At 40.3% G+C, this 20,058-nt stretch overlaps 1 protein-coding gene across 1 annotated transcript in view; it reads right to left on the bottom strand.

Moving 5' to 3' along the window:
• Positions 1-20,058, bottom strand: part of atp8a1 (ATPase phospholipid transporting 8A1) — a 106,846-nt gene that overhangs the window by 19,821 nt on the left and 66,967 nt on the right. The window contains exons 26-33 of the mRNA XM_053324146.1: positions 19,433-19,616; positions 17,155-17,265; positions 10,683-10,757; positions 8,852-8,974; positions 4,678-4,756; positions 3,402-3,463; positions 3,090-3,146; positions 2,608-2,715 (exon numbers count right to left, since the gene is read on the bottom strand). Of these exons, the coding sequence (XP_053180121.1) occupies positions 2,608-2,715; positions 3,090-3,146; positions 3,402-3,463; positions 4,678-4,756; positions 8,852-8,974; positions 10,683-10,757; positions 17,155-17,265; positions 19,433-19,616 (799 nt within the window). The remainder of the gene's footprint in view (positions 1-2,607; positions 2,716-3,089; positions 3,147-3,401; positions 3,464-4,677; positions 4,757-8,851; positions 8,975-10,682; positions 10,758-17,154; positions 17,266-19,432; positions 19,617-20,058) is intronic.

Raw genomic sequence — 20,058 nt, 5'->3', positions numbered from 1 at the left:
CTGTGTTGATAGCAAAGGAAAAGTGAGCAGACAGCAGGTCAGTGTGACAGAGCCTACATGAGACATCTCCTGAGGAGCAGCTAAGCCGCTTAGCGTGGCAGATTACACTCCTTGAACAGAATAATCTGACATTTTCTTTTGATATCCCTGTCAGAGTTTTGTGAGGTGAACACAGGATGAGATGTGCGGTTTGGGATGAAGCCAGTTTGCGAGTACCTGTGAAAGGCACACTCGCTGTTTGACTGTTTTTTGTGAATGGCTCCTGCACCTGTCTTGTCAATCGTCCAAAGAACATTTTGTCTGACATTGATGAATGTGTTCATATGAAGTTGAGCGCTGCTTAACGTCTCTTGTTAAAGGCAGCAAGCTGGGTAGTGAGTGAGAGCAGAAACAGGAGGAGAGGGGAGTTCTGGTGTCTGTTATGCTTTTGGCCCTCAGGCAGTTTTTTCGACTGGCAGAGGGGGAGCGGGGGGCGAACAAAAAGAGAACAAAGAGGAAAGCGCTGATGCAACAAGTAAGAGAGAAGAAGTAAAAAGAAAATAGATGGAAGGACAGAGAGCACAAAAATATTTGAAGATCCAAGTACACATCGGGGAGGCCTTGGTGAAATATGTAGGGCTGAATCAGGGTTCAGCATAATCCTGCTCTTCAGAGGCTACAAGGTCTTGGAAGTAAAGATTTTGTCTCTGATGCCATCTCAGGTTTCTGAGAGATGTGTTCCTGTTTGATGATGTACTGGCATCCCTGAGTTGGGAAAGGGGCATAGGGTTACCAACTACCCACAGGACACCATTACTGTCTTCAGTCAAGTGCTGCAGGGCGTGGATGAAAGCACCGGGCTTCACGGACCGAGGATAGAGTGAAGGTAACATACCCATCATCTCTGTGTCTGTGTGTGCATTTGTGTAGCATGAGTGAGTAGTTGAGTGTTTATTATCGTGCATACACACACAGACTTATGAGACGCCCAAATTACTGTTGCAGCAGTGGAACATTTTTCAGACAGAAGAACATCATATCATTATTACTGTACAACTAAAATTGAAAATGTTATCTTCTGTCCTAAAAGTTATACAAATAATACAATTATAATCAGTTGAATGATGCAGCTTCCCTATTCATGTGATTTTTATTTTCAATTTATGCTGCAAATGAATACATGGAACTAATGGAAACATCTATAAACATTGTTGAAGGAAAAAAAAGTTATACAAATAAAATCTGCAATAGAAAACACAACTCAAGGTTTTTTTTAACTCAACTAGAAAAATTAATCAAAAGTGAAGGATGTTTTACTAAAAAGTGTTAAATCATTAAATCATCATATAATGAACATTGGACTTCAATCTCACCTACGCTCTAATTGCAAAAAAAAAAAAAAAAAAAGATAAAGCCTTTTCTCCCCAGAGGGACCATCACACCTGGATATATCTATAGGTAATGGTGATCTACCTGTGCACATAGAGGTCTTTGATTTTTGGTTAAATTCTGCTCTACATTAAGCTCTAAGCTGTACTTGTTTTTCATCAGACAATATGTTTGTAATTTAGGTTTTGTACCAAGTTCCCATCCAATATCACAGCTGATGGCCAAATCGGGTGTAAACTTATGAATTCCCAGAAACGACTGAATAGCTCTGTAATGAGTGTTACAATTAAGTTGTTCACTAAATCCCCAAATGCCAAAAGCATAATCTGAAACAGGACACAAAACTTATTGTTGTGTATAAGTAAGGAATCCCACATACTTATATAGGTTGTGTTTAAACTACTGTCTACACCATTTTTTTCAACCTTTATGATCTTAATAAGTATTTTGATCACCTTTGAGAGGCAATTATAATGAATTCTAAAGTGATATGTTTGCAAACCATGGTTGCAGATAAACACACAACATCAACTGTAAGTGGTAGTTATTTTCTTCTACTGCTGGCTGCGTAGTGCCAGCCTTTTCTTCTCTTGTTTTCTCTTCATGCTGTGTTTTTCTTTTCTAATGAAAATATGCTCCATTTTCTACACCAGAATGCACCAGGAAGTGTAAATTGTGGCTAATAGGTTTCCATTGACCACATGTGGTGACCCAGGGAGACTGTAGTCACATTCACATGTAAATAACAGCCCAGAAGAGAAAGACTGTAAAATCAGTGACCTATTTTTCATGAGAATGAAATCAACTTTAAATGGCATTTTTACATGGAGAACTCAATCTCCAGAGTCCACTACATCAGAGTGGGAACCAGACACAGCCTCACCTCTCTTTGTTTAGCGCCCAGACTGCTTCACTGTTCCAATGTCACCTGTGGATACTCAGAGGCGAGGAAGGCCAGTGTAACACAAACACTGGGCTAATTGGCCAAATTAAGTCATTATGCAACACAGGCCAGGGGTCTGACAGTTAACACCCCTCCGGCTCTTCTTACAAAAGAACTGTGTCAAGTTTTACCCTGAAATTTCCCACCATCATCTGGGTGTAGCAGAAAATGAACTACGAAGCACTACAGGTCTGTCAGTGATAGACATCAGCAGTTTCTGTTGGTACTGGAGGAAACATCCAATGTGAGCGTGTGTAGATGTGGGTGTGAGTACACTCTGGTGTGCGTGTGCTTACCTCTCCAGACATGTCGGGGGCCAGAGGGATGAGAGGCCACAGGGAGGAGTAGATAATGAAAAACACCACCCACAGGCCGATGCTTCCCCAGATGGCAATGTGACTGAACTGTGAGAAGACAAGAAAGGTTAACAGAAAGTTTTTGGCTCTTCATTTACTGTAACGTTGAGCAATACTAATATATTGGCACATTTTTTTATACATTGTAATGTCTTATCATGGTGTTATTTTCATGTTTTAGTTTTGATCATTTTCGTAATAGTTTACAATGAGTGGCTTTTAGTCACTTGAAGGAGTTAACATGCTGTATATGTCATTTCACTGGTTTTACATTTAAAAGTCTAGTGGGGAACAAACTGTAAAAAGATTCTGAGATAAGACGAGGATGTGAAATATGTCACAAGTATCAGTGGACCCATAAAGTAGAGGAACTGGTAGAGATAACAGAACCTTAATGAGAGAGGAGAGAGCCATCAACTTACCATGGTCCAGGAAGAGGTCTCAAGGCCAGCTTTAAGACAAACTGTGATGACCACAAACTGTGGAGACACAATCACAAAGACATTAAGAAGATTGTCCCGTTATTCTATACAAAAAATCTGTCATGGGAAGTGCATTACACAAATCTGAATTTACAGTAAGTACATACTTTTGTTTAACATCCAATATAAAATTAGGAAAGATAATCAGGTATAGTTGATGTTTATTCACTGAAGTTGGATAACACTTGGCTAAGACGCCTGACACTTAAACATAACAGAAATGGTGCCTGTCAAGAAGATTGGTGCACTTACTGTGTAAACCATGTTGCCTAATAGGAGATAGTCTGGAGTTCTTCCGTTGCCAAAAACCGTATCTGTGAAGGGAATCAACAACAGAAGCTTTCAGACCAAATCTGTCTCTTTTCAGTTCTTGAGTTTCATACAGAGTTCCATTAGGTGATCCAAAGTGTAAACAACCAGAGAGTCCATAGGATATGACTTAAAGTGCATCTCAGTGTGAACTTTGGTGTAAAATGTACAGTTGGAGACTTGGATATAAAAGTGGACATGGGAACATGAAAACCATAGCAAAATGCTGCTTCCATTAATGCCCACTTGAGAGAAACTGGAATGTTAATTCTTTCTTTCACAAATATTGTGAAGGAGTATTTTCATGAAAAGCCATCAGTAAGACTGGAAAGCAGAAATGGTGTGCATTAATCATGGTCAGAAATTTAATGATCTGGCTAATTCACTGCAGCTTTCTTTTTTTAACAAAAAGATTATTTATTCTACCATTAAAAAGGAATCCAAAGTCTTGAAGACAGAGGCTAGAAGAGCTTCCTAAATTGATAAAATGAAATCTAATGCAAATCAGAGACATATTGCTCCAAACTGCACACATGGGCTGTGGCTCAAATATCAGCAGTGTGCGACTGCCAATAAAGAAAGAAAGAGGGGCTCCCTTTCCCTTTACTTCCGGCTGGTCACATGTCTTGTGTGCGCTGAGGCTTTGCTGACAGCCTGTCAGTCAGAGTGAAGGGGCTTGGCGCCTTTGTTTAGAGAGCAGGCCCAAGCTTGTGTGGTCCTCAGCTCTGGCCAGCCAAGACTTACCGGCTCAAAGATCCCTATTCTCTCTGCACACACACACACATTAAAACCTTGCATCTCAATGTGCACAAACATGCAGATATGTACGCACTTGCACTCTCATACACAATTACCCTCATACTGTATGGATAAATCTGAATTGAATAAAAATTAAACTATACACACACAGACTTAGACCTGTCTATTTGTGTAAAAGGCCTCATCATCTGATTGGTGTGTTTATAATAGATGAAGGAAGGACAAATGAGTGCTTGCAAAAGTATTTCAGCATTTGATTGTGTGCACGCATGATCTGGTGCAAATATGAATATACGTTTGTTAGTGTGTGTCGCTCTGGCCAGAGCACACACATGTTTGCAATTCATGACTGGACATTTGAAGAGAGAACTAATTAAGACAAAGTATGTGTGTCTGACTGTCCTCCCTCTTCATCCTGAGTCTGCCGAGAGCTGTGGAGGAGTCTCTGGGAGCTGCTTACCATGCTGGAAGGCTTTGAGGGGGAACCAGAAGAGGATGACGGAGTGGAAGAGGCCATTCAGACAATGGGCCCAGAAGACCTGCAAAAAAAGGGGAAGAAGGATGGAGGGGAAGGAGGCAAGAGGAGGAGGAGGAGAGGGGTGGGGGGTGGGGGGTTGGTGGCGGCAGGAGATTCCAAGAAGAGAGAGACAGAGAGAGAGAGACACAAAAAGGGGAAAAAAAGCATGAGAAAAGGGTGTGGGGAGCTCCAGCCTACCAAGTGACCCCTGACCTGGGTCCTTTGTGCCATCCCAGCGCTAGGCTAAGTGGAGGTTTTGTCGGGGCCTCTATGCTCAATGGCCACCCCGCTGACAGACACGTTGTATATCCTCTGTGTGTGTTATGGGGGAGAGAGAGGCTGCTGAGTGTGTGTACGAGCAGTGAAAAGCAAGTGGACAATGTCAGCATGCAGGTTTTAACTTCTAGGTTGTTTTTTTTTAGATTACAACACATTTGAGAAATTCAAATAAAAAAAGCAGTGGGAACAGGAAACTGCAAAATACACGTCCTCACCCCGACAATAAGAATATTATACAACATTAATATATGTGCTGCGAGTGTGAGGGTTTCCTCTCATTACATTTCATTAGGCTTTGGCCCTTTCATGTGAGAATTTTAACCGGTGTAGAAATAAATGACAGGAGAGTTTAAACAAGCAGAAATCAGCCTAGAAACACACACAGGGAGACTGACAGGCCTGACAGAGATTAAACTGTTTTCATGGTAATTATTAAGAGCCTGGAAAATCGCGGTGTGGACCGCAGCCTGCGTGTGTGTCTGCGTATGTGCGCGTCTGTAAGCATCCAGACTTTGGATGAGCCTTTTAAATCAATACTCCCGCTCCAAAACCACCTTGTTTCAAATTTACATTATGCAACACCAGAGCCAAACAAAACACTAATGGGCGATGTAGCATGAAACAGCCGTGAAATCTATTCTGCCAAAAACTGCTCCACATTTGTGCCCCCTCTTCCTTCCCCTGTGCTGTGCCGACCCAGACGTTGGTGTTAATTCTGGGAGCTGAAAATTCTCAGAGTAAACAGCTGACAGAGGTAAAATACAAACAAAAAAAACATTGCATTTCAATCTTTGGCCTCCTTTTAAATCATCAGTTTCTGGCAGACTAGAAGTTGAAGGCTCGCTTTCTTGAAAGCACCCGTTTCAACAACTTCAGCAAACCTGTCAGTAAAACGTAACTTAAACGAGACAAATTAGACACACTAAAAACTGACAATTTCCTGAGATTCCCACAGGTTTGAATCATTATCTAATAACTACCACCACTGCTTAACATTGTAGGGTTATTAAAAATTGCGCCAGGACAGGATGTGAAAAAGAATTAAGAGGAGAAGAGAGTAAGACAGACTAGGTTACAGTGAAGGGAAAAGTCTAGTTTTAGACTATGAGCCTTTATAATATACCTTGGCCTCGGTGGCACGACCTCCTCACCTTCCCTACTGACCAAACAAAGTCCCATAGCAGCCACCCCTCACCCAGGATTACCTCACCCTCCCACTGTGTACACAAAACCCAATACACTAAAGCAAGGAGTGGCTGAAAGCAACCCCCACTCCTCTGTCTCTGTGGTCAAATGCGTACTAAATTATCACTAATGTTACAATCACATGTTTGTGTCAATTAGCCTCCCACTGACAGGCTCAGCTCTCCATCAGCCTCCTCTATCTTATCCCATTCCCGACACCGTGGGGGTGCAGACAAGCCCCAGTTTCCCCTCCAAATAATGAATGCTAATGAAATCAATAAATGTTCATAATCATTTGTCACAGTGGGATCCTCCCTTTCACCCCTTCAGCCACCCTGATCTCTTTCTTTCCCTTGTATCCTCGGAAAGTTGCTAAGGATCCCCCCCAGATGAATGCCCTGCCTGTCCTGTAAAGACTCCTAATTGCAAAAAAAAAAAAAAAAGAAAAAGCATCATGAAAGCCAGCAATTAATATTGTGCCAAATATTATCAGAGCTGCCAACCCATTCCCTTTTATATTTAAATGGGTGAAGTAAGAAAGGAAAGATGGAGAAATAAATAAAGAGTATAACAAAGAGAAAAGTGCTTTATAAGAGGTGATAGACGCTGGTAAACTTCTATAATCACTATGACTATATAAAGACTAGTGTGGTTTATTAGAATGACTTAAGTGTTAGGACTAAGTAATTAAAAGTGAACGGGCAACACAGTTGAGGCCACGCCTTGAGTTTCTAACACCCCTGTTCACTCCCTTCTCTCACCTCAACACAAACAGCTTTAATTCACAAAGACAGTATCTGTTGTGTACAAAAGAGCCAGGCGTGCAGAAAGACAGGCTTCGAGGGGCCAAATTCCTGCTGGATTTTCTCGCCTCGCCTCAGGCCAGCTGCAAGGAAAATATCTCGGGAAAAGAGTGGACAAGCCAGCAAAAACAACCTGCTGACCTGGCCGAGTCATCATTTACGGGTCTTGGAAAACATGGCCCAAACAAAATTGAGATTCATTTACTTCTAACTATCAGACACATAGTTTCGTGACCCTTTTTTGGCACAAGTGAGTTAATGAAGTCCTCAGTTAATGAAGGGAAAATCCACCCTACAGCAGACCTCAACCAAAATGTTGGAGCATTAAATCAGCACTGAGAATAAACATCTCTCTGATCTACAGTATAATTAATGGAATAAGGAGAACGTCTGATGCTGTCAGAACTTGTTAACAACTGCATTCATCAACAGACAACAAACATCAGTTTTTCTAGTTTTTCAGCTTTCTTTAATAAGTGTGTTCTTAAGTGAGTTGTCCAGTGTGAGTTTACAATATCAGATATTTTGCAGTTTTTGCATTAATAACTAGGCAGACTGGTTTATATGCATTACTTTTATATTAAATAACACACACATGAAATTAGAGTTACATGAATATGATCGTCATTAAATTTTTTTTGAAATAATTTAGACGCATTTGACTTGATTTGGACAAAAGAGATTCACATGGTCATTTTAGCTTTAGAGGTAAACCGTCCTCGCTCAGTAAAATTGGAAAAGGAAAGTCTATTGTCATTTGGTACTTTCAGTCTGGTCCTGCGTGGGTTAAACTCAATCTGACAGCCCTGCTCTGAGAACAAACAGGGACTCACTTAAACAAATTGCATAATTTCTGCAACAAATGCCGTAACACAATGACAGCACACTCTCTATTCCGTCCATTGGAGAATTCTTTCTGCTGCATCCCCCTACCCATCTGACCTTCCCTGCCCCTGACTGCCATGGCCAATCCGTCTTTAATCCACCTCCATGCAGCGCTAACCAGGTCATCACGCCTCTAGAAGTCTCTGGCTCAGCACGAAGAAAGGAGGAGACATCTTTATTACCAGCGGGGGAAAGCTAACGGACGGCCCCCGCAGACAGACAGAATAGGTCAAGCCAGGCCAAACCAGGCAACAACTGGAGACCCCCTGACTACAGCTGCTGGGTCATTGTGATGAGAGAGGCATCAGTCCCGGGCAACGACACGACAGGAACATCTCGTGCCATTAATGTGATGTTAATTGGTTGTAAGAACTGGAACATTTGACCTCTCAATTTCGTTCACAGTACAAATATTTCTTAGTTTTAGCTGTGTTCTAGTACATATTAGCAGTTAAAGATAGACTCATCATACATATATTATGATTAACTTGTATTTACAAAGTACATTTGACCTATTTAATCTACTCTTCCAATAACAGATTAACTAACAAACTGACAAAACTGACAGGGTAGTGGTTCATAAAGAAATTAAGCTTATTGCAGCAAATAAATGGGCACAGTTAAGTACAAATTAAAAGAAAAGTATCCACGGTACTATCACAAATACATGTAATGAAAATACCATAAAGATTCTAAAAGTAGTGAGAGTTCTTGACTTTGACAAAAGTAGCTTAACAAGAAGAATCTTCACTCAAGGTCTATTGTTATATATATTTGATATATATTATTATATTAAAACTTGTTAGCATGAGGCTAAAGCTCTGTACAGTCCTTGAGATGTAGTTGGAGGCCGTGGAGCAAAACTTGAAACTGGACCTTAAGATATTTTTGTGTGTATGTGTCAGTGTACTATATGGAGAAAACTTGCATACACATAAAAAACATTTGATAGGGAGTAAAATTACCTTGGTATTAAAACCCATAGCATTCTGGGAGGTTTTGTAGAGTTCTGGGTACTTCAGCATGTTCTCTTTCCTGCAGGAGCGCTCAAATATTCCCAGAGTGAGAGGAGGCAGAGCAGTGAAGATCTGGACAAAAGAAAAACACATGCACAGAAAAATCAATAATAAAGCTAATATTAATTCAGATAATTATAGATTTTCATAATATCTCAATTTCCAACTGATAAAACTAATACAAATGGTCAACCCATCTTTAGAACTTACTAATAGAAATTGATTAGAAAATAGAAATAAAATAAAATAAAATATCTTCTAGGGAAAGGCATTATTCCAGCAGCTAAATGTATGGTGTCTCACAGACTCTCACATTTGAACAAATATCTAAAAAAAGGACTTATCAAACGGACAAGGCAATGTTGAAAATAAATCCTTTTTTGTGAACACGTATTTTGCATTTTGTATTTCAAATTTCAGTTTCATTACATAAACAAACTACTATGTATCAAAGAAAAATATGCATATGTATATATGTATAAAACTACCGTATGCACAAAGTGAGTAATCAAATCAAATATCTTATTACTAAAAATGTATGGTATACATGTGTCTCTATCAATGCCATATGGTACATTTGTGGTACATTTCACTTCGTTCTTTTCTCCACTTGCCCTATTCTTTATTTTACATCATTGAAGACCATTGACCTTAAAACCCCTTAGGGTTTCTTATTTTGATTTGTCATGCTTCAGGTCTGTTCATATGCAAAACCCATCTCCAATGAACATCTGCGATGCTCTTGACTAAGAAGCAGGTATTTAAGCCTGGCTGAAGTGTAATTTCTTAGTGGTGCTGTAATGTTGTTCTGTATAGCAGCTGCTGAGAGAGGAGTGCTGGTATTGTGTGGCTGGGGGGCTCAGCGGGTCAGTTGGTGTGAGTTCCCTCTTGGCCCATCTGGAGTGGGAGTCTGCACGCCTCAGACTGCAGGACCAGCGGGCCACAGGACATGCTCCACTGGGCTCCTTTCTTATTCAGAGCCAGGCCCAGGAAGATCTCCATTGAGGGGTGGATTCAGCCCACTGCCTCCAACAGACTCCCACTGAGTCGGAGGAATTCCCTCAATTTTTTCGGATAAAGTCAAAGGCTGAACCCTCCTCCCACCCCCAATACAGTACTGGTGGTGGTGGTTTATTATGAATTGAATGCAAGAGGCAGGGCTGTGAAAATGTCCTTCTCACTTGACAGTTTGTCCCTCCCATAAATTACTTCCATTTGAGGCTGATCAGGAGTGTGGGGAAGTTTCACTTCACACTTCTCTCATTCACTTTTGTTTATTGAATTGAGTTCATTTTAATAAACAGTATAAAGTTACATATCAAATCCTTGTGGGCTTAATGGCATGGTATTAAAGATCAGAGTTGCAGATGCACATTTTTTCTTCAACTAAATTCATGACAGATATGAAATATGAGTTCATTAGGAGTGGTCCTATAATAGAGCCCTGTGGGACTCCCAACATCAGCAGCTAGCTCAGTTTCGCCGCCATTTTTCCTATTCTTTTTATCATTCAAACGTAGCTGCCCTTGCTAACTACACTCTTTGGGGCAAGGAAAACTGTTGTTCTTTCACATTCAGTACATAGTTTAGGGCACATGGGAAATATGGACTTGACAACAGGTCATAAATTAAGGAGAATGTTTTCAGGATGTTAATGACATAGTCACGCAATAAAGGGATCAGTTTTAGGGCACCACAGGAAATCAGTTCTTTGTCAGAAAGCACCATGGTTAATGTTGTAAAGTGGACCCTTTAGAGAGTAAATTATATTAACACTCACCACGTTGTACAAGCCGATGCACCAGCGTTCAAACAGAATCTGACCCGAGAAGCCATTGACAAATGCAAACCAGATCTAAGGGAGACACAATGACATGAAGAAAGAGTAAGAACAGCAAAAACAAGGACAAGCAAGCAATGCATGTGTGTAAATTAAACCGTAAATTATGTAATACAATTTATATGTGAGTGTAAATCAATTTAAATGACTGACAGGGATGACAGGGATGGTGTCATGCCCAAAATACTGACTTCTCCCTTTTACATTACTCTTATTTTAAACAGCAAGGTATTGATCCATGAATTTGATACTCAAACACGATGATGAAGTTACTGTCAAATCTCTGTAGTCTCACTTTCAGTATATGCTTTCTATTAGTGAGTGGTTACCATAATCACATTTGAGACAGGCTACAGACAGAACAATCAATGTTTCCATTACACTGCATCATTCACTGTCTTATGACAACAAAGACTTCAAGTAGAGACTGCAGGGTTTCATAATATGAAAAAAATCAAAATCAAAAGGGTAAGCAATGCCTAATATATCTGTAAAATTAGTGCAAGGTGATGAATCTTGTAATTATAGTTGTTTTGGCAAGAAAGCTGGAAAAAAATAAATGGTTCCTGTCAATATGATAAAATAACTTAATTATCCTAAAAATAATGTGAGTTTGTTTGAAGTGTTGACCTGTGATCAACAAGACCATTAGTCTAACTTAGCCAGGTTTCAAACTCAGGAAAGGCAGAGGGGTCAAAAACAGGCTGATCTAGAAAACGGCAGAAAAACAAAGACCTCCAGGTGCCACCTCCATGATGCAAATTGTTCCCTCGATTCATCACAGGATTACCTACAAACATATATCAAGCCCACTGTTTCCCTCCTTGATCTACCTGAAGACATGAGGGTGACAGACGAGGTTAGTTATGGGGGCAGAGGCAGGGCTGGGGGGGACTCTGAACGATGGATACTTTGATTTATTGTGTCAGGAGAGGGAGACGCAGTTAATGCAAACCATATGCTGTGTGGGGATGAGTCTTATCACAGTATTGTGATCAGCCATACTTATTTGAACCAAACAAGTCCACTAAGATCAGGACAGAAGCTAGGTATTATTTTATAATTTTAAGATGCAAGTATAGCAGCAGATAAACGACTAAGGCATAAACAACATATCTTTGTTGTTGTATTTATCTGGTATACAGGAGACAGACTCCAAGTACCATCTAAATTCTGCTTGTATAGTGAAAGTAAATCAGAAACAGTTTCTCACTGTGTTACAGTTTGACACTTAGTGGTCCAGAACAGGCTCTTGCTGTTGCTCACGCCAAAGCTGTCGAGGGAACATCAGGGGTTCTGTGTTTTGGCCATGGCCAACCAAGCATTTCCTCGCTTCATTTAACTTCATTATGAAGGCATGAACTGCTACAAATTCTCAGATTGGGATAAAGCCTAGTTGAGGGCCCCACCCGCCACTGCCACTCTCTACATGACCAATACCAATCTGCCACTGGCCCGTCCCATTTAATCGTGAAAGCGCATGCATGAAAACAAATGTCTGTCACCCACTCAACCCCCCCTTCATTCCCTTGGTCAAGGGAGAGAGGCCGGGTGCGTAAAGACGAGGACTGACTGTGTGTGTTTATGTGTGTGCCTCCCAGACCCTGTCCCTCACCTCCCCTATCTGCCACACCCACCCATCACAGATCCCACCCTCCCCTCCATCAGGTGCACTCTACCATGATGTTGTTTCTTTTATATGAGGGGGCCAGTTTTCAAACTGACATGGGAGGTTCAACACAATCTGGTACCATGTGACTTTGTAACCATGAGAATCAGAAGGTGTACAGTACATCTACTGGCAGGGTGAGAATAGTTTTGTGTGTTTTGGGTCTTGGCTTGCTGAGAAATACATTCAGTTGCCGTTGCTATGGGTTATGTGTAGATGAAGTGCAAGCCATGAGGCAGGTTCAACCATTAGCGTGGCTCAAGCAATGGTAACGAGAGGCTAGCGGGTAGGTCAAACTGCTGAATTAATTACAGCTCTGCTCAATGAAAGGCTCTGGGCTGATATATTGTTGTGCTAAGTTAAAAAAGGCTCCTATTCATAGCATGTGGTAACTGCTTCTGTGTGAGTGTTTTGGCCTGGTCCTTGGGGTCCCAATAGCTTCTCTCTCTTTCTCTTTCTCCCTCTCCCATCTCTTGAGGGACAGATGCATTGATTTGCTCATTAGGGGAAGTACCAGGCAGGATTTTTCTTCCTCTTTTCTTCTCCTCATTGAGTGCCACTCAGCGGAGGGGTGTGGTTGGCCTCTCTCCCCCACTGCACATCGTGAAAAACAGTGATGGAGGGAAGTGGGAGCTGAGAAAAGGGGGATTGGGCAGCGGCTAGCCGATAAGAAGACTCCTTGCATATTCATCAGCAAATCAAAAATCATTGATTCCACAGCTCTGTAGGCCTTGTCTAGAAGTGGCGGGGGCCTGGAAGAAGTGGGGGGCGCATGACATTTGTCCTCAACAATGTGAGTCCTGATACTCTTAAGCTCAGTATTGCAGAATTGCTAATGGAATTCATACACAAAGCAACCAAAGAATAAAGAGGGACCATAAAGAAGGAGCTGATAAATATGCTGGAAATATGTGGTGCTACAAACACAAGTTGTTTTACAATGCCAGGCACGGCCTCCGTGGTTTCAATCAGAATGCCGGTCGGCAAGCTTTGCTCTGCAACTCCGAGCCCTCTCTAACTACGCTGAGCCCCACTGAATGAGCTTTCATGTAATTGCCTCATAAATGCCACTTGTCCATCAGCCCCCTCTGTTGCACCCTGGCAATGTGTCAATCAAACATGAGTGGCCAGCTGGAGTGGCCGTTTGAATTAAGTTGCTATGGCTTCCTCTGGAAAGGTCTCTTAGCCTGAATGTGGCTGAATTCAATTATTTTCAATCCTATCTTTTAACAGCGTAATTTGTATCATGTAGGTGTTATAAATTCTGGTTGAAGTTCATTAATCACTGCCACATTGTTTAAAAAATATTTGGGTAATTATAACCATCAATTTCTACCAAACAGAAAGTTATGGCTTACACGTGAACACGCTTGAACTGATTAGAAACAGGAATGTAAAACATAATCAACAGCATCGGGGAAGCCAACAGAAACAACAGTTCTGTGAAGCTGCTCCAGCTGTCAGTCAATCATCATTTGGAGTGACAGTCTTACTTTCTGACTCACAATTAACCCTCAGCGAGCCATGAAAAATCCTGAATGATCACACAACTGTTCCAAGACCCTCAGACCAAGTTGCGCTTACATTCAGGTGTTCCACAATAGCCAGAAAATCCTTTACCCTCCTACTTGATGTCTCTTAAAAGGAAGCAAAGACCAAGTGGAGAGAGGTGTAGACGAAAAGAGGCTTAAACACAGACTCCCAGTCCCTGTATTTAAAATGTAACACACACTGTATCAGACAATAGTGCTGCAAACAAAAAAAGTTTAAATTCCCGTCACCATCTTTGATTCTCTCAGCACAGGGTAGCCTGGGAGTCAACGAGAAAAACATGTGTGCACAAAAGTAAACCTATTAGTGCAACAAATGCAGCTTTTACCCATACCCTGGGGTTGCTGGTGTGTTCAATGTCAGGGTCTAACAAAACAGGGACATTTGAAATATTGAAGCAGCCAAACAGTGAAGAAATCTCCTATTATCTACTCGAATCCCCCGAAGGAGCATAGCACGGGGGCAGGGGGAGTTATGTTTTCAGAGAGCAACAAAAGGTGTGCTAGAAAGAAGCTCGCCCTGCAGACAGAACTATAGATGTTATGTTCCAACTGTAGGAAAAGGCCTGCTTTGAAAATGGACCTGGTATGTTTCAAAGAGGAGCTCAAGTTGAACAGAGAAAGAACGGATAAACATGTTGAGAGGAATTTTTACCGTTTTTGATGTGATTATGGAGCTCCATTTAAAATTCACCACAAAGGGCAAAGAGTTTCTAAGAGTAAGATTAGAATGATGGGATGTGTAATGGTGATGTGTTATGTATAAAACATTTCAAAAGTTGTGCCACCTATTTTGGATTTAAATTCAGTGTGTGGAAAACGCTGACCATTACACATGGTTCAAAACAGGGATGAAAATGAAAGACACTCAACATTTAGGCAAACTTTGTAAAACTTTGAAACTTTATACATAATGTTTTTTTTCTGAAAATTAAATTAGTTTCAAATTGAATTTCATGTTGGATCTGCATTTACAACTGCTACTTTTACATTATCTGTAAAAAGGCAGCATGACCAAACAGTTGCATTACATGTAACTACAGATATATCCTGAAAAAAAAACAAAACACTGACTATCCTCTTTCTCTTCAGGTCACAATAAGCCAGAAGCAGGCAGACATGCTGGAATGTAAAAGGTAGTCTACTGATTTTCCACGGCACATAAACTAGAATGAGGATGAAAAAGGGGATCAGAGGTCAAGTGTCACAGAAAGAAGATGAACAAAAGAGAATTTTAGAGTGCTCATATTTCTGTGACAAGTTATGTGCTGATGATACTCTCAAAACATGTGGCTGATCCTTTCCTGCCACTATGTACTGTGGCACTTTCTATATTGTCCCAGTAACACAAGAAAGGCACAGGAGGAGTGTAAATCACTTACTCTCTAATAATATATAATATACAATATACAATATACTGTTCTTTATGTCTTTCCTCCCCTTGTCTTGTTTATTCTTTTAAATTATGCGTGGTGAAAACACTTTTTTACATTGTGTTCAATAAAGTTATGATCACCAAAGTACTCATTAGTCAGAACACATTTTATACTTATGAGCATTTAGAAGAAAATAAAATGTATAGCTACAAACAAATTATTTTCATTCTTGAGTAATCTGCCTATTAGTGTCTCAATTAATTGATTATTCATTGGTCTTAAAAAGGTCAGAAGGCGGTAAAAAATGTTTCACAAAGCCCAGGATTCAAAATCTATCTTGTTTTCTCTCAACCAACAGTCCACAACCCAAAGTCATTCAGTTTACTATCATACAAGACTAAAAGAAACAGAAAACATTTGATTTTAAGAAGCTGGATACAGAGAATTTTTGTGTTTTCTTAAAAAAAACACTCAAGTGATTATTATACTGGCAATAACTAACTGATTAATCAACTAATTGTTGCAGCTCTAGGAGATTATATCAACATATAGTGCTGTAATGTGTGAGAGCTTCCTTTTGTGTAGTGTGGGACAAAGTGTGGTCAAACACTCACAGGCAACTTCTGATAAGGAAGTTTTGAGAAGTTACAAAGCCAGAGTTGCCACTTCCATCAGACCAGTGTATGGGCAGTAGATCAAAACATTTGAACACTCCCATTGATAAAGCTGACGCTGATAGGAAGCACTTAACCTGTCTGGTCATTCTTGGTTTTAGCTTTGAACTTGCAATCAGTGCTGGGTCTGGTATCTGTCATTTGTCATCAAACCTACCGCGCACTAACAGACTGAACAAAAAGAGACGCTAGTTGAGTGGCTAACAACAGTGACAACTTGGCGCACATTCATTACCTGTTTTTAATTTTCCATTTTCCATATTTTCCATTTCTAAATCATCAGATACAGTGAAATTGAAGTAATAACAATGACTGTCGTTAAAATTTATCATGTCTATAATTCAGTTTTAACAAAATTCCACAAAGATTCAATATGTTCCCACTTTTCACATCTGATCCCACTTTTCACATTTAATCTATATTAGTTATATTTAATAGCATTTCTAGTGAGTTGGCTGTATGTCACAATGATTCAGATGAGCCTTGTGGGTTAATATTCTAAAGCTGAAATAACTGGCAAGGATGTCTTGAAGGCAGACATCCAGATAATTAGATATTCCCTTCAATACTGAGTGTGTGTGAGGGTGAATGTGCGTGTGTGTGTGTGTGTGTGTGTGTGCGTGTCTGTGTGTCTTTCAATCTTTGAGAGAACCTACCTCAGCCGAAAACCAGTGTTATGAGGACATTTCTGTGTTTCTCTGTGAGGATATTTTGGTCAATCCTCACAAGTTCAAAGAGCTGTTTGGGGCTTCAGACTTACTTTTAAGGTTAGAATGATCAGAATTAGAGTAAGAGTTATGTTAAGGCATTTAGTTGGGATGATTAAGGTTAGGTTAAAGGGATAGGGAAGGCACTATGTCAATGAGTGTCCTCACAAGGACATAAAGATGAAAGTGTGTGTTTGTGTTGGTGTGTGTTTGTGTTTCTTCTGTCCCGGTATGTCAAAACTCAAACCTTACACGCAGGAGCTGCACAATCTGGCAGGCAATCTGAGGCGCCAGTCAACAGAAATACAAACATGGAAACTCCAACAAGGGATCTTTGCCTTTTCCTAATCATGTTGTGTGGAAAAATCTCAATGCTTTGCTTTCAGATCTGGTTCATTGCATGACTCAGTCTTGGGAGCTACTGTGTGAGACGTACCTCAATGATGTAGAGGACAATGTTCTTGTAGAAGCAGTACAGGATACATTTGGCTACACGGTTGTAATTCCAGGCTCCGTGGACAAGCAGCAGATTCTTCAAGTATTTGAACTGTGTGGGAGGGAAGTAAATGGAGGAAAACCAAGATAAATGAATAGCAGAGGTCTGTGTACAGTACACTGTCTGATGAGTCTTCACAATCAGAAATCAGTGCTGGAACACTAAAGCAGCTCCAGGAACTTCTGGATTAAAGAAAGCAGCAACCTTTTGTCATTCCCTAGTAGAGAGATAAAGCACTAATGGGGCATTGTGGCCAAATCGCTCACTAAAACATTCCAGAAATTTCTGGACAAAGATTCTGAGACCAAGCTTTGAGCTGCTGAAAATGAAGGAATTCATATGGTGGAAATGGTCTCCAAAGGATCAGCATAACAGTTAAATGGCTTTATAATTATCCTACTATATGGGACCTGTGGTGAACTTACAATTACAGTGCAATTTCTGGCTGATAAGTGTGATTACACTGGAGCAGAACTCGAGGCAAGTCTTTCATCTTTGATTGCCATTAAATGACTAAAACAAAGCGCAAAACGTAACCACAAGAAACATCTACACTGCATCCTCTTTTCATCTGACAAAAGGAAAAGTTCTTAAAAAAATCTTTGAAACCAGAGTACAAGGAAGGAGGAAAATTAAACTGCAAATTTCTAAGGTAAACATAGTTTTGTTTATTTGAAGGTCTGCTTGTCTTTCAGTAGTAAAGCAGTATTCCTCCGTGAAATGAAAGCACAGTGGCGGCACCCAGTTTGTCTGACCTCTACAGTGGTTGGATCAAACATCAGTTAACGCAGACCTGAGCTGATGACAGATGGCCAGCAGAGGTGCCTCTGCCCAAAGTCTCTTCACTCTCCACTTAATGCAACAGATAAATCTGAGTGTTCGAGTATCAAATCTTAAGAAACTAGCCACCTGATAATCTAAAACAGCCAGGAGACCATCTGATACTCTGGAACATTAAAATAAATCAACTAATCAGTGTATGAGTAGAAAAACAAGTTGCACAACTTGGCAGGATTGATTTACATTTCCAGACAGCAAATTACAGTTAACGTACCGTTACGCCAATATATGGAAAACACCAGTCAAAGTCTGGAGGTGTAATTTAATTTGAGGCTGAGACACAAGCTAAATGGATTATAAGAGGCCACCTGTCTTTTAAAGAAATATACCTTGTACATGTCATGTGGACTGAAGGGGGCACTTAAGACAAACCCAGGTCTCTTGGATAGTAATTGCAAACTGAAGCACAGAAAGTGTACTGTGTTTTAGTCAGCTATTGGTTTCCCATACTCTCAAGCCCTGTGGCTGTAAAAGCAACATAATGCACTGAGCGGCATGCTGTGTAGAAACAGAGCCATGACACAGGAACTCAGAGCTTTTGTTACTTACAAGTATCACATATCGATCCAGAGATTCAGACATACTTGTCACTCGGACATAAGTATGTGTTTAAGTAGTATTTTGCCAGAATCTGTTTCTGTGTAGTTACGTTGAGAGTTGGGTGTCACAAAATGCCTGTTTTACAGGTGTTACTACCCCACTGTATAAGCCTAAGCCCTGGCAAACATAAGAGCTATTGTTACTGAGAACAATGTGCCACGCTATCGCTGACACACATTACCCTTGACGAGACAATGACAGGACTGGCAATTTGTGTAATATGACTTCCAAGAAATTACATAAAAGTCAATGTAGCAACCAAATTGAGGACATGAACCTGCAGCTTCAGAGCAAACAGAAATTAGGTATGGATTCATTTATGTGCATGATTTTGCATTTAGCATGGTGTCAGCATTATAGGAAATTGGAATAAAAACTATATAATAATGTAACAATTAATAGCATTTCTATAGATCTTGAGTCTTAATGCTGACATTGAACTTATTTTAGATTATCTTGAGAATATTACATCTTTTATCTTGAAGATAGTTTTACTTTAATCTGTGCATGATATTATCAGAAGTTAAGCAGCTAATCAATCACCTAATATGACCTGCACTTTCTCTGCATTTTCTCTGACTGTGTCTGGATGACCAGGATGACATTAGGTACATGCCACAGGCATGATAGTTACAAGTTACAATGTGTCAAAAATACATCTAAAATGCTAAATTAGCATTTCAATTAAAATGAGAATTGGTGAACTTCAGACTACTACTGTAGTACAAAAACACATTTTAATCAATACATAGGTGTGAATCCCTGCCACCGTGCTCACCTGGGCAATAGAGTAGTCAGATGAGTTTGCTGCCTGCAGACCTTCATTGCCTGAGATTCCCACACCGACATGAGCTGTCTGTATCATTCCTACGTCGTTAGCACCATCACCGATAGCCAGCGTGATCACCTTCACCTGTTTCTTTACCATCTCCACCACCTCTGACTTCTGAAGAGGAGATACCCTAAAAGAGAGTAGTAGCACATGTAATATTGTGATAATAATCAAATACAACCAAAGTGAAGAATTTGGTCTAAAATTGATGCAACAATATAATGTAGTCACAACTTGTAAGTTTCATAACACATGTCAATACTGAGGGCAATAGAGTCATATGCAGTATAAAAGACACGTAAGACATTGGGCCTGATTTACTAAGATCCCAAATAGTGGGTACTAAATTGTGTGCACGGTGCAATAGATTGCGCGTGCTAAATAACATATTTGCATTTTCTCCTCCCTGTATTTTGCACACTGGGGTTGAAACGCCCCCTATTACATATTCATTATGGCAAATGTACTAAATGGGCAGCGCGTACTATCTTGCACAGTTGCAAGACGCAAACCTCAGTGCGCTGCGTTAGTAGATCAGCTTTCACATTTTTTGCGGGTCAAGTTTGCACACG

This window comes from Scomber japonicus, chromosome 8, assembly GCF_027409825.1.
Source record: "Scomber japonicus isolate fScoJap1 chromosome 8, fScoJap1.pri, whole genome shotgun sequence".
Classification (NCBI taxonomy): Eukaryota; Metazoa; Chordata; class Actinopteri; order Scombriformes; family Scombridae; genus Scomber; species Scomber japonicus.
Note: the sequence above shows the minus strand (reverse complement) of the source record. Positions and strands in the feature narration are given on the sequence as shown.